Source organism: Corvus moneduloides, chromosome 16 (assembly GCF_009650955.1).
Source record: "Corvus moneduloides isolate bCorMon1 chromosome 16, bCorMon1.pri, whole genome shotgun sequence".
Taxonomy (NCBI): Eukaryota; Metazoa; Chordata; class Aves; order Passeriformes; family Corvidae; genus Corvus; species Corvus moneduloides.
Genome location: NC_045491.1, coordinates 11,526,041 through 11,541,081, shown reverse-complemented (window position 1 = coordinate 11,541,081; position 15,041 = coordinate 11,526,041). Strand labels below are relative to the sequence as shown.

At 39.4% G+C, this 15,041-nt stretch overlaps 1 protein-coding gene across 8 annotated transcripts in view; it reads left to right on the top strand.

Annotated features, from left to right (window-relative positions):
- Positions 1–820: 820 nt before the first annotated feature.
- Positions 821–15,041, top strand: part of CLEC16A (C-type lectin domain containing 16A) — a 63,429-nt gene continuing 49,208 nt past the window's right edge. For 5 of the 8 annotated variants that reach the window (XM_032125594.1, XM_032125596.1, XM_032125599.1 and 2 more), the window contains exons 1-9: positions 821–1,024; positions 7,337–7,465; positions 8,116–8,249; positions 9,005–9,153; positions 9,823–9,928; positions 11,452–11,457; positions 11,796–11,919; positions 12,830–13,004; positions 13,961–14,014. In XM_032125594.1, coding sequence (XP_031981485.1) covers positions 945–1,024; positions 7,337–7,465; positions 8,116–8,249; positions 9,005–9,153; positions 9,823–9,928; positions 11,452–11,457; positions 11,796–11,919; positions 12,830–13,004; positions 13,961–14,014 — 957 coding nt within the window. In that variant the 5' untranslated portion in view covers positions 821–944. The remainder of the gene's footprint in view (positions 1,025–7,336; positions 7,466–8,115; positions 8,250–9,004; positions 9,154–9,822; positions 9,929–11,451; positions 11,458–11,795; positions 11,920–12,829; positions 13,005–13,960; positions 14,015–15,041) is intronic. The other 3 variants (XM_032125602.1, XM_032125597.1, XM_032125595.1) reach the window with 2 other exon arrangements.

Here is a 15,041-nt window from a genome sequence, read left to right as displayed (position 1 = left end):
TGCGCGCCCCTCGCCTGCCCGCTCCTGCCTGCCCGAGCTCTGCCGCAGCCCGGGGAGCGGGACAGCGTGGGCAGGTCTGGGTTGTGCCTTCACCCCTGGAAGTTGTTTCACGATCACTGCCGTGGCCGAGGCCCTCCTGGAGCAGCACTGCGGGGCCGGGCCCCTCTCGGCTGCGGTGCAGGTGTTTCTTTGCTGACCAAGGCTTTACCTACACCAAAATGTAACCGAAGGCGTGATTTTAAAGTCGGTGCGGTTTTGATACTGGCTGACAAACTCTTCAGCTTTTACATAGATTTAGATTATTTCTCTGGCTAAAGCAAAAAAAAAAACAAAACCCAAACTAGGTCAAGACAGTCAGTGGTCTCATTCTCTTCGTTCTTCCTTAATTTTTAAGCCGATTAAAAAGTAAGCGTGCAGCCCTTACCGGAAAAACCTCAGCAAGGGGAAGGTCAGCAGCTGAATTTCTGACGCTGCATCTTGCAGCACAGGAGTTGACCCCACACAACAGCTCCGTTAGAGTTATGGAAGCCGAACAACTAATGTCAGGGACCAAATTTTCCTTTAAATTATAACACATTTTGGAGGCACAGGCACACGTTTAATGTTTTGTTTTGGGTTGGGTTTTTCTGAGGCTACGTTTACTCTATGTTGTTCTAAGCGAGCCGCCCGCAGAGCGCGCCCCGCCCCGCCCCGCCCCGCCCCGCCCGTGTGGGCGCTTGGCCCCGCCCTCCGCGCTGCTCCCTGGGACTCGCAGTCCGCGGGCGCGCGGGGCGGGGCGGGGCGGGGCCGGGCCGGCGCTTTCCGGTGTGCCCCGGCCGCGCATGCGCTGTGCGTGCCGGTGCCGCCGAGGCTCCGCGTCGGTCCCCGCCCGGCGCTCGGCCGTCTGCCCCGTGGGGCTATGAGGCCGTAAGGCCCGCGGGCCGGAGCATCTTTCCGCCGCCAGCATGTTCGGCCGCTCCCGCAGCTGGGTGGGCGGCGGGCACGGGAAGGCCGCCCGCAGCATTCACTCCTTGGACCACCTGAAGTGAGTGCGGGGCGGCCGCGGGCTCGGGGCGGCGGTGAGGGTGGAGGGTGGCGGGGCTGTGAGGGGGCTCGGAGGGGGCGGTAGCGGCCGGGGTCCGTCCGCGGAGCTGCTCGGGGCAGGTTTACCTCGGAGACGGCTGCGGGGCCGGGATGAGGAGGGGGCGGGTCGGCGGGCGACGCTCCCCAAGCGCTCGCTGCCGTCGCCGGGGCGTTTTGGCGCAGCTCTCCCGAAGGGAAAGCGCCCGGAGCAATCCCCGGTGGCGAAGGAGGCTCTGTGGTCTGGTGTCTGCCTCACGGAAATCGGCCTCTCCGTCCCAGAATGTCTTCAGGGCAGACGCAGCTCGTGATGTTGTGTCACACTTAGGGCTGCCATACGTGTTTGTTTTGTTTTTAATAATGCCACAGAGTCTTCGGTGGAGTAGAGTGCGAGGTGTGATAAATACAATAAATACCGCATTCCTCGTGAGGGAGAACTTTGTTTCCTGGTGGTGGCTGAGGCGGGAAGGCGAGCGACTGGTGCCGGTGTGTGAGTAGTGCCCGCTCTGGAGGGGATGTGGGGATGTCCCCAGTCGGCAGTGAGTCACGGCACTCGGGCCGGGGATGTGCCCGGGACTGCAGGGCTTAGCAGCTGCTGCAGAAGGAAAGCTTTGAGCTTGAGAACTGTAGCGTGTGTCTCCGGAGCCCCATAGCCGTGTGTTACTGCTGACTGCAGAAGGTGGAATAGTTTTTTCCTAGCTCTGCCACTGGAGAGTTGGAAGAGTCGCAAGGGATAAAATTTTTAATTTCCCTGTTCTATTTCTGCTGTTGCAAGAAAAATGAGAGCCACTTTGATAGCTTCTATTTGTACTGAACGAGAAAAAGAGGTCATTAAGAGGCAAAGCATTTTCTACATGATATCACTGTGAATATGTAGCTCATTGAGAAAAAGTGCCTGGTAGTTTTCAGTCGTCTTACAAGGAGAACATGAATGGAGTCTGACAGTAATGAGCAGGATGCCCTGTACAAGATTTGGATCTTGCAGTTGCTTTATCAAGATGACTTATGGATTCTGGTCCTTGTCTCTAAAACTGGAAAAATGTTCAAAATGAGCAAGACCAACTGAAATGCAATGCTTTTTACCAAAGATTCAAGTCCATGAATCCGAAACTAATGAGGCAGTAGCACTGCAGAAGTAATTTTGAAAGCATGGTAGCTCAGACTAGTAAGTCAGTGTGGTCTGGTCTTACAGGAAAAAGGGAAAAGTCATGCTCAGATGTAAACATAGGAATGTTCTATTTAACATGCAAGGAGTAGTTACTGTGTACTACTCAGCATTAGTGGAGCTGTAGATATGTCTGGCTTTGATATTTGACTTGAAGATAGAGCAAGAATGCTGATGCGTGATGAAATTTGAAGAAACTGTTTAAGTTCAGGAAAAAAATAGGCGGTTGAGAGGGAGACTTGAGGCTTCTTTTCAGGCAAGAAAAAGGTGTCCATATGTTCTGTTGAGGCCACAGAGAATAGAAAAATGACACCCTGCCTGACTTGTAGCAAAAGGGATTTGAGCTGTAAGTGTTGTGGCTTGTGCTTGACTTGTCATCTGAGAGTTGAAGTATATAGTTATCTACTAAAGTACGAGCTTTGGACTGTTTGCTTTTTTGTGTGTGATTTCTGTAATTATGAATCCAAAATGGCAGTGTGTAAAGGAGAGATAGACCTTTGATCTGTTTAGACTATGTATATTTTAAATGTTTGTTTCTCCAGGCTGGATCAATTTCAGCTTCTAGCTGGATGAATTTCAGCTTCTAGCTAGATGCCAACAGGAAAGGTGAAATTTAGGTCTTTTCCAAGTGTTGAAGCGGGTAAAGGGCAGAGAGCCTTCATTTTGGGGTCATGGAAGAAAGTCTGTCTCAATAAGCTCACTTGATAAGCTTTTTACCTTTTCATCTTCTCAGCTCATCAAAACCCCATTTTGTGTTCCATAGGAGCTGAGTAGAACACACCTGCCTTGCTATTACAGGTTAGCTCAGCCTCTAAAAGGTATATTTTGCTATGTTACAGGGGAGAAATCACTCTGGGCTAGCCTTGTGGGAACATTTTTATTTTTAAACTTGCATAACGTAGAGTTTAGTCTAAATTGTAAAAAATACACCTGCTTAGTGATACCACAGAGTTACTTCTTTTTGTCAGTAGATGCTGGATCTTTCCCATCAGCTTTAATGCAGTTTGTTTGAGGCTTGCTTTTGAAATTTTACTATTCAGTCTTCCTGCAAACATGCCAGAGAATGGATTGGCTGTAGGAAAATTGTGAGGCCATTTGTATTAAGTGTTTTTATACAGTCTCTTGATCTAGTGAAAACAGTTAAAATTTAATCCACCTTCTGAAATGTAATCTAGAGAAGGATGAAACAGTGCTGCTCGCTGCCTGGGTGCTTCTCAGAGAACTTGGTTTGTGTGGTTTTGTTTCTAAGTCAAATTTTCCCCCCTACTTGTCTACGGTATTTTACATAGCTCTGTTGTTACAAGTGCATTTCCATTGTTGCTTCTGCATTTGGTATTTTAATTGCATTGTGATTGCACAAAAGGTTCCATGCCATTAAAGTTAGGTGCTGAACATTTCCCGTGCCTTGGTCAGATGCAGTGTCCATGAATGTGTGCTTGAAGTCTCTTTTCATGGGTGATTCATTTCCTGAGGTACTGCCCATGCTATGCATCGGGTTTCCTCTGTGAGAACAATGTGCAATTACCTGGTTACAGGCAGAGTGAAGGAGCAAGCATGTTATGGTCAAGTTGGGGCTTCTGAAATTTGAGTGCTTGACTTCCTAAACTCTCACCTGTTTTAGTGTATTTTTGTAAGTAGGAAAGTCATCAATATGCACCTACAATGTTCATGAGTTACTATGTTACCCCTTTGAGCATAGGTTCTAACCAGAAAAATGTTCAGAATTTTGTTTGGTTTGTTAAGTTGCTGGTAATACCTCACACTGATTTTGATGGTATTGGGTGCTTTGACACTTCCTGCATGATGTGTTTTTGTTTGAACCCAGTCTTCAAAGATGACAAAAGTGTCCTCTCTGGTAGTTTTGCATTTTGAAGCACAAACCTAACCTCTCTGTAATCAGCATTTAGAGACAGCCTTTAAGGATTTATCGAAATACAAAAATTCTGGGTTTGTGTGATACTTTATGTTCTCATGATACAGGTATTCCATGTCTGTAAAGAGAAACGAGTATGTGTATGCTTTCTTGTTCATTTTCAAGCAAATAGGGTAAAAAAGGAAATAAAAAGGAATAGCTTGAAGGTGAAGCCCAGGTTTCCTCTAAATTCATCAGTGCCTTAGCAGATTAAGGAATTTTGCAGTAATGCTACTACTAAATAAATGAATTTGGAGATAATGTATTCCTGACTATTAAAAGTTTCTTGCTTTTTGTGTTTGTAATACTCTATATTCCATAGGCTCCCAAAATGAGGTAATAGCATGTTATTCTTCCCACTGCATCCCATTCCTGAGATTCTACTGTTGGAGTAAACTTTAATCCCAAATTTGTATAATGTAACTTATTAACGAGAAATACATATTCACAGATGCAATAATTTCTATGTGACTTCAAATAAATAGGCTAAAATATGTGAAGTAATATAGTATTAATTACTCTCTGACTGTCTCAGGAAGTTGTTCAGATTATTGTGGAATGAATTGATCTAATTGCCATCTCTTCAGCTCTTCTCTGTTCCATTAACTGCTGCATCCTCAGAGCAGGGACTGAGTTTGTGCTCTGTCTTTTGATTCACTGTCCTGATAATGCAGATAGTGTCCTAATGGGATGGTTTTCATGGCTTGTGTGCTGTTTTAGAAACCCTGGGAATTCTCACAGGTGGTCAGACTTAGGCTCTCACGTCTTCACTGTGAGCCATCCCACTGTCAGTCTCCACAGAAGGAATCTTGAACTGTGATCCTCAGATTAGTGGAAGAGGATTTGCAGGTGGTCTTTGACTTGCTATTTAATGCCTATTAAGGTACAGCACGTGACCAGGCAGTTATACCTATAGGACATAGATGAGACTCAGCTTTTCCTAGAGTGGTTTCAGTCTGATCAGTGACTGTTTTGGATTTGAAAACAAGTACTGATTTATGAGGGGTGGGGAAGAACCACCATGAAGGGGGAGAGAATTTTTTTTTTACTGAAGAGAAAGATTATGAAAACCCAGTTTTCCCTCCCCCTCTTCTCCCCTGTCACCTATACCCTTTTTCCTCCTTTTTGCTGTCTGGTGATGTATATATAATATGATAATGGCTTTGGTAATATGATGTAGGCTTTGTCACTGCTGATTTGGGGAGCGAGGGAAGGGAGCATGTGCTACATCAAGTTTATTAAAGCTGTGAACTTCTGAGGGCTGTTTATCTCTTGGTGTCCTTTTGCAGTAATCAACACAGCAGAATTGTTGTTTGATGATTAAGTAATATCAGGACCAGCAAGCACACAGTGTTTTACCATGACAGCACAGAGCATTTTATCAGCTTCTCTGAAATAGCACCTGTTCCCTGCATGGCTTGTGAGGACAGACTGTGTCTTGCAGCAAGTCCTGTGAAATTCTGCCCAACTCAGTGGCAGCTCAGCAGTTGAAGAAAACTCCCAAAACCAAGTTTGACAGATTTTAAGTAAACTGTAAATATGATCAAAGTTCTTGATTGTTTGGGGGAGGTTTTTTGAGTTCAAGCAAAAGGTTCTGAAACTAGATAATGTCTTTGTAAGTCTGGTAAATAGTTGGAACAGCCTCACATGTGTGTTCAGTTAAATGGCATTTTAGTCTCTGGCTGCATGCTTCCCTAGTGCAGTGATTCTGTTTTTTAGTGTTGTTAAAATTGTTGGGAATCCTGTTTTTTTGAAATGTGATTTCAGGTCTGTGTTTTGACCTAAACTCTTACTTTAAGCCATAAACCAGACACCCCAAAATTTTGTTTTAGAAACGCACTGGATTTTTTGGAACTTTACAGAAGCTATACAAAATTCTACTAATGATATTCCTAAAATTTCAGTCTGAATCACTGAACAAACTTACATGGAATCCAAAACAATAATGAAAGGCTTCCCCAGGGTCAGGACACACAGACTATTTTCACAGAATTAGATCCTGGGAGTTTTCATTAACTCCACTATTCATGGCAGGATTGATAATATGGAAAATCTGTCTTCGTTTCCAAACACTTGTGAATCTATTGTACAGAAATCCTGAACACTGAGGTGTTATTCCTGGTTTTCAGTACAGCGTAACAATATAGGAGCTGTGTTTAAGAATTTAAACTTGTGCAGTTCTAAAATGACATGAAATTTCCCTCGTGTTTTTTATTTCTTTTCAAAATTGTGCACCTTTCTTATATTTATCCTTTGTTTTTATTACTAGATAAAAGAAAAAAAAAAACAAAAATGGAGGGAGAAAAGCAGTGGTGATTTTTGTGCTTTTATTAGAATTTGCCGGGCCCCCCCCTTTTTTTTTTTTCCCTTTTTTTTCTTTTTTTTTTTTTTTTTTTTTTTTTGGTGGGCCATAAGAAAGTAGCAAGACAGAAATAAGTTGGTACTTTGATGTAACAACTTATTTGGAAAAAAACCTGCTTCCTTGAAGAGTAAAATTCTGAGACTTAAAATCTGAAAGGCTTGTATTCTATATAGCTTCTTGTCACCTGTGTGATACAGACATACCCTTTTTTAAGCTTCACTTGACAGTTTTAAATAACTCTTGCCCTTTGCAATGATAAAGCTCGACTTTACCCCCTTTCCAGTGAGTATATTCTGTGCTGAGAGACCTGATGATGGAGCTTTGCCAAAGTGAATGAATAGTCTTTCAGAGTCCTGGTATTAAACATCAAAATTGACACGAGTCTATAAGGGGTCTCTGCAGGCAAGAGAAGGGATCAAACTTCTCTGGTTAGACCTTATGTGCCACTTTCCCGTATCAGCTACTGCATGCTTACCTGCTTCTTCTATTTCTGTTTTTCTTGCTCATCAGTCCTTTGACTTAAACATAAGCCAAAGAAATTCACGTAAGAAGCACCTTGAGACTGGTTGCACAGTTTCTACTTCTATGTTAGCATATGCATAAGCACTCATAGCTCACCTGGCTAGGTGGGGATTTGTTTCCTTTGTCACTCTGTGTAATAATTACTTTTCTCTCTGCATCAATATTAGAAGGAAATTTTAGGTTTTTAAAAATGTACAATGATTAGACTTAGTGTAGGCATATATGTGTGTCTACATTTTTACAGTGATGGAAGACAAACATGGTGCATGTGAAAATGGCAGGATAGCACATTACTTGTACTTACTTTTTCTTTTAGGTACATGTATCATATTTTGACTAAAAATACAACAGTAACAGATCACAACCGCAACCTGCTGGTGGAGACCATTCGTTCCATAACAGAGATCCTTATCTGGGGGGATCAGAATGACAGCTCAGTGTTTGAGTGAGTACTCCTGAGCAAGCTCGACTCTGCTGTTGTGTTTGAATAATGCTTGGAGCTGTACAGAGTTCTCATTGAAAAAGTTAACTCTTCCAAGACTGTATTTCATGAATATATGTAGAAAGCTATGTCCTGTAGTAGATAGGTGAGCAGGTTCAATTCATGTCATTCAGGAATTTGCTGCTTCTAAAAAGTGTTTGGACTCCAGATCCACTTTCAAGTACTGCTTTTGTTTGACTCTCCATTCTTTTGATATGAATATAATCTCTAACCTATTTTAGGGCCCAGATTTACTCAGTATATCTATAAATATCATATTGCTTCAATTTACTCAAGATACCACAAATAAATATCTTATTCTAGCTGTGGTATTTAGAGCTGTCTGATAAATTGAATATACTAAAAATACAGTAAGAAAGGCCCTGATTTCTTGATATTCTTTTTTGCATAATTTGAATTTTTAAGCCCCTTTGTTTATTTAAGGTTTTTGAAAGATGTTCTTTTGTTATATCGATACAACTTTGCAAAGTAATTCTTCATAAAAGCAAAACATGCTGTTTGTCAAAGTTGACTTGAGTCATCCCTGCTCCTAGCCAAATTATGTTCCTGTTACCTTAAGCATGTGACTTAATGACACCTTTATTTTATTTCAGCTTTTTCTTGGAGAAGAATATGTTTGTTTTCTTCCTGAACATCCTGCGTCAGAAGTCTGGTCGTTATGTGTGTGTGCAGCTGCTGCAGACTCTGAACATCCTTTTTGAGAACATCAGCCATGAAACATCCCTGTGTAAGGACACGCTTCCAAACTGCTTAGGATGAAGTGATCAAGATTTGATTGAATTCCCTTTCATTCAATGAAATTTAGTCCTAGTACTCCTGCACAGAAGAAGTATATGAATTACTAACAATCTTCTAAATTGAACACTGCCAAAAATACGGTGTAAAATTACTCCAAAATACCTTTTAATGTAAATTTTCAGTGGTGCAAAAGTAGTTGTTTGATACAACAAGCATTTAGCATATTTCAAGGAGTTCTTTAAGTCAACAAATTAGTTGTGATCCAAAATGTTCATATGGTGCCACGGATCATGTGGTGGGACTCTGGTGTGTAATTTGTACTGTAACTGTTCTGATACCATTGGTGCTGGCAGTCAGCCACAGGAGATTCCTTCAAGGTTTTTGGCAAAATATAGAGAGGGTGGAGAATCAATAATTTGAAGTATTCCACAACTGTTGTGAAAAGTCATCTTCAAGCCTTGGGAATTTGGCACTTTGGGAGGAAAAGAGTTAAGTATTAGCTGCAGAGCCTACCTGAGTCGAGGAAGATGAAGTATATTCTCAGTTGCCTTGTTCTTGGGAGCAAAGATCTTTGTAGGGAGCAATTCCTTTATGTTAAAGCTTGAAGGCATCGCTTGAGCTGTTTGGCTAAAAGTTGTGATCTTCAAGCATCAGGTTGTTGCTTGCTAGCTGATATTTAAAATACAGACTGTTACCACAATGATTTTTTTCGGTTAACCTGTGTAAATGTTTCTTACTTTCCAGACTACCTGCTCTCTAATAACTATGTGAATTCTATTATTGTCCACAAATTTGACTTTTCTGATGAAGAGATCATGGCATATTACATCTCATTTCTGAAAACTCTTTCCCTGAAACTCAATAATCATACTGTACATTTCTTTTATAATGAGGTAAGTAAAGGAAGTTGCAATGTAATGATAAGAGGACTTTAACTAGAAATTGATAGCACTGTGGCACATAGTGTTTAGTGTCTTGTCTCATAATGTCTTGCTTTTATTTTTATAATGGCAATACCAGTGGTTGTGAATTTGTTTGTGAGGATCTCTGCACAAGCATGGCTTTGTCCTCTTATAACTATAATAAACTAAAAATCTGGAAGCTAGTGTTGTATTGGATCATTTCAGTAGTTCTTTAGCCTACTTCCTTGAGAATTCAACTTGTTTATGCCTTGCTTTCTTGTGCTTTCATAAACAGGATCTTTTCTGTTGCATCACTTGGTTCTGAGAGGTTTAGTCAAAGTCCAAAAAGCTGAGTCAAAGGGTAAAGATCAAATGGGTTTTTTCTTGCTGCACTCTGCTTTCTGCCAGAAGAGGGCATGAAAGCATTGAGTATGTGCACAATTATCCTGGGAAGCTCTGATGCTTTAAGCAGTTTATTTTAATGCAGAGCTACAAATGCAGCTGACTGTGCATTGCAAAATCATTTCGATTACTTAAGTAGAAGGTAAAAGTACCATATTAATATACAGAAAACATAATTCATACAGAATCCCAACCAATATTCTGTACATGTTTAATGAATAAATATTTTCTTTCCTTTTCCTTCTCTTTCCATTACAGCACACTAATGACTTTGCTTTGTACACTGAAGCTATTAAATTTTTTAACCACCCCGAGAGCATGGTCAGGATTGCTGTTAGGACTATAACTTTAAATGTCTACAAAGGTATGCTTTTTATATATTAAAAAGGGCATGTGTGCAAATCTTGTTTCATTGTAGTTTAATTTTCAGTTATTTACTTGTGAGGGTTTTCTTTCTGTTTTATGAGATTGAAAAGCTTAGTGTGTTGACAAGTTTCAAATACACATTTTTACTTTAGCGACCACTGTCCCAAACCTGCAGTATGTACTTGTAAATAGTATTATTTTCTCACCAATGAAACTGGTTTTAAAAAAAATGCTAAAGTGTCAGGCATACACAAGGAACTTTAGCTTCCCTTCCAAGAGAGGTCAGAATGTGACTGTATTTAAAAAGTAAACAAACAAAAACCCAAACCCAAAGTATTTTAAGAATATGAATTATCTTTTACTGATGAAATTGAACTTTCTAGTGTATGAAGCAGTAACCAACATCACTCCCTTTTAGATTAAAAGTGCATTAAAATGAATGTAGAACTCTCAGGTGCTGCAGTCACTCCAGTCTCAAGAAGAGCTGGACCATTCCCAGAGGTGCTTAGTGAAGGCCAGGAGACTACAGTCTCAAATTCCTGTGCTGGGCATTCCAGTAGGACATAAGGAAAAATTGTAAAGCTTCACTGTGAGAGTAGTTAAGCATCGGAACAGGTTTTCCAGAGAAACTGAGGCATCTGTATTGTCTGAGGTCTTCAAAGCTCAGCAGGGACCTCAGCAACCTGGTTGAACTTTGAAGTTAGCACTACTTTGAGAATGTGTACTCTAAACCCAATGTCCAAAAGTCACTTCCCCCTAAATTTTTATTGGGATATATAACATTTTTAATAAAATGAAAATATCACAGTGTTCTCTGTAGAAAAGCTGTTGTTTATTCTGAATTTCTGCCTCTGAAATCAGCATGTTATAAGGTAGTATGTTTTATGCAAGGAGGTCATGCAGGGCTTCTTGTTCTTTAATACATTTTAAGTTAAGTTACATGTTGAATTTACACAACTTTCTGTCAATTAAAAGAAGTGGTTTGACAGTCTTCATAGAAGAATATAAGATCTTTTTAAAAACAATGAGCTTTGCAAATGACTGCATAGCCTGCATAGCAGATAGGGTCTTTACAGTGTTGGCTGCAACACTTTTTCTTTTATATGTTGAGAAATGGGCACTTGGTACTTGCCTTCTACTTCAAGGAACTGTAAATGCAAATACGAGCTCACAGAAAAGAGCAGATTATAGGCTTCATATCCTGTTTGTGGTATATTTATGCAACTAAGTATTTTTATGAAAAAAATTTACTTGTCTAAAATTTTCATTGAATGTTGTAGTGCTATAAAGGTTAGAGTTGAAAAGGCACAGCTCAGATGTTCAGGTTTGATACTTTTCTGACTACCTGTTTGCATATATTCTGCTCTAACACCTACCCTGTATCTTTTAGTTTAGATGCTTTGTGCTTTAGCTTTTTAAACCCTTTTAGAGGATGTCACTATCCCAGTTCCTAATCCTGTTAACTGTTGTCTGTTTCTTTTGCCCTTCCTTCACTGATGATTCCTGTGTTCCTAAATGCAGTGTCATGTAAGTCTAACTAGCTTGACTCTCAGCATTACTGCTTTATTCTTGCGCTTTTTTCTCTTCTTTTTGATAAATAATGTGCTAAAAGAACCTTTCTGAATTTCACTAGATTTGTTTATTTTCAGACATATGTAAATATATCAACATTAGGCTCATTCAAGCCAGCTAAGACCTGATGTGACATTTTTATAGATTTCCATTTCACGCCTAAGATTGTGTCAGGTGTATACTCGTATGGAAAGCTAGCATGTAATCAAATTCAGAAGATATTTTGTTGTGTTTCTTAAAAAGCAATAAAAAATATTGACTACTGATTTTTCTTTTTAATGATTTCTCTTCAGTGGACAACCAGCCTATGCTGCATTACATTCGAGATAAAACCGCAGTTCCTTATTTCTCCAACCTCGTCTGGTTTATTGGCAGCCACGTGATAGAACTGGATAACTGTGTGCAGACTGATGAAGAGTAAGCTTTTACCAATGCTGGCTATTGAATGGAAATGCTCTTCCCAGATGTCAGTGCTTTCCTTATTTTGTCTGTAATAGTCCAGTTAAGTTAGTTTCTAGATATGTTCCCTTGTAGACAGTTCAGACTTTTCACTCTTTAAAGTTTTTTAGTGATTCTTTAAGGTAACAGTGCTGTGCTTGATCTGTCCTGATATCCATACGAGTGCGTTAGTGTTTGCAACAAGCCTTTTCTTCATCTTTGTTTTGTTCTGCTAAAAATAGCAGATATCCAGAAGATATGAGTGTTATTTTGTGCTTCTCAATCTTACAAACTTTGTCTTTTTAATGTTCTTTTTCTATGTGTCATCTCATTAGGAGAGCTTTCTGAAAAGATTCTAAGAAAAAGGTTTAAACTAGAAGGCTGAGCTTTAATATGTGGACTGTCAGACCTGACATGGTGGTGTCAGACCTGACATGGCCATGTGCTACTCCACTATCAACTGCAGAAATACTTTGTTGATTCAGGTTGTTCTTGGTTTGTCTTGCCACCCTTGCCTTAGAGTGGGCGTGTGTTTCTTGCTTTCTTAAAGTGAAGAGGTACATGTTAAATACAACACAGAATTCTTTCATTTTTGGAAAAAAATCTTCTTGTTTTTGTAGTTGGCTTATGAAAAGACTGGTAATGGAAAGCAAAGCTTTGTAAAAACATGTCTTCTGAAAACTTGGGGGGAAAACTTGATATGTGCATCCTGAAGAAAATATAGGCAACTGTTTGCCAGTTGCATTAGTTGACTTCACTGAAATATCTGCTTTGGGCAGTCTGTATGAGCCAGGTGATCTGTGTCAGGGATGCACATTAATTTTTTCCCTAAGTTTTTAAGACTTTCACAATTGATCATGTATAATTTCTTATTTCTCCTTTCTTTCAGGCACAGAAATAGGGGCAAACTGAGTGACCTGGTAGCAGAACATCTTGATCACTTGCATTACCTTAATGATATCCTTATCATTAACTGTGAATTTTTAAATGATGTGCTGACAGACCACCTACTTAATAGGCTCTTTCTTCCCCTCTACGTGTATTCATTAGTAAATCAAGACAAGGTAAGCTAATGCCTGCAAATAGTTAATTCTCAAAGGTGCTATTTGCTTTCAGTGTGCAAAGTGATTGTGCACTAGGTATACAATTCTCTTGATATCTATGTGTGGTTTACGTGAAACAGCTTAAATGAGGTGGCTGTAGAGGAAATACCCTGAGACTGAATTCCAGAGCACAGCAGATTAAATTTTATTCCCCAGAGATATACTGTTTTGGGTGACATGGTGGTTGAAAGCTAGCAGTAGTGGAGATAAGAAGAATGGCAAATTTGGAACTGGGTTTAAATTTCTGCAACACTGGGAGATGTGTGATTTCCTTTTCTGATAAGGTAACTTGTCTTCTAGCAAAAGTGGGTTATAATACAATGCAAATTTGCCATGATGTAAAAATCCATCCAACCCCAAAAATACAAACTTTTGTGGTTGGTACTTGTTTCTTGTATTTATAGAGAAGCTGTGTTTTAATGTGATGTAGCTGAAATTATTTTTAAAGCATAGACTTGAAATTTAGTGGAAAACTGGTTTTTAGTGAAATACAAACTATTTTTTAAAACCTGCACAGGTTCCTGCATTCAGTTGTGGGTAGTATTTCATATTATCTGAATAGCTAATTTTCAGAGCAGTCTTCAATGAATGTTAACTGAGAATAATTTTTTTGAAGGAATAGTAGCATAGTGCAAACCAATGTACTTCTCAGATGCTCAGCTGTTTAAGTTACTGAAGTGACTATGAAAGACAATAACTAATAACAATTTTTTAAACAAGGAAGAGTAAGGGCTATGCTTATTCAGAGAGTCTCCATTTCAAATAGTTTACAAGCAGTGAATGTTAAAGATCATGATGCTTTCTGAATATTTTGTAGCAGAATGTGGAACAACACAAGTTTTGTTTTAAATAAAACATTAAGCCATATAAATGCCTTGTATAAATAAATAAGTGTTTTGTCATAACTTTTTCTGTAGGGTGGAGAGCGTCCAAAAATAAGTCTCCAGGTTTCTCTCTATCTTCTTTCTCAAGTAAGTATTTTAAGTATTTGTCCTGTTTCAAAACAAATTTTGCAGTACTGTTGTGATTCATAAATTTGTGTAATTTCATCATTTTGGCAAAGCCATAAAAGAAAATCTGTCAAATTTCTAACCTTTCAGCTTCCATTAAAAAAAAAAAAGTAGAACATTTTGTCTATCCATGGGCAGACAAAGTAGCTTCTTATTTGAGTTAATCTCATTCTTCTGAGGCTCCCATTGCTCAGGGTAACATTTAGAGAATTCCATGATCATAAACTGTGTACACCAGCTGACAAATAGTCTGATAGTCATACAACATGCTGGGACAGAACTTGGTACAATGGCAGATGAAATTTACCAAGATGCTGTATTGCATTTTGAATCTGGCTAAGCTATGGAAAATTTCAGGTTTGAATTTTCCTCTTTGAAAACCTGAACCCCAAAAACCACCACTACCAAAATCTCACTTTCTCACAATACTATTTTCATTGTGCCTGTAGCTTAAATCTGTAATTAAGTACTTCTTATTTCTTATTATCAGTCCCACCTCCTTTTCTTTCTAGAATTTATTTTCAAATTAAGAGTTTTACAGTAAATTTTTTTTGTATGGTAGAGAAAATTCATCTGTTCTCCCTGTAGTCTTCTGTGCATTGCTATGAGACTGATTTTCTTAAATTACATTGTCTGAAAATAGTTTTGACTTGTGTTCGTAGAATTTGTACTCCTTTTTCTTTGAATTTAGACTTCTTCAATACTCATTTTATTATGATCCAGCCCATAATTTCATCTTTTTTGCTAGAAGTATGGGGTTGGGGTTTTTTTCCTAGGAAAATAATAATTTGATGCTCCTTAATTTAAACCTAAAAAGTTGTGGTGATGTGAGGGTTATTTACCACAGATAAAACTGTGGGAGCAGCAGCTTCTTGTAACCAAAGGGAGCTGCATCATACAGTTGTATAAGGTGACCTCTTTTAATGTCTTTGCTTTCAGTGGAAGTATCGACGAGGTATCACTTCAGAATTTATATCTATGTTCTTCA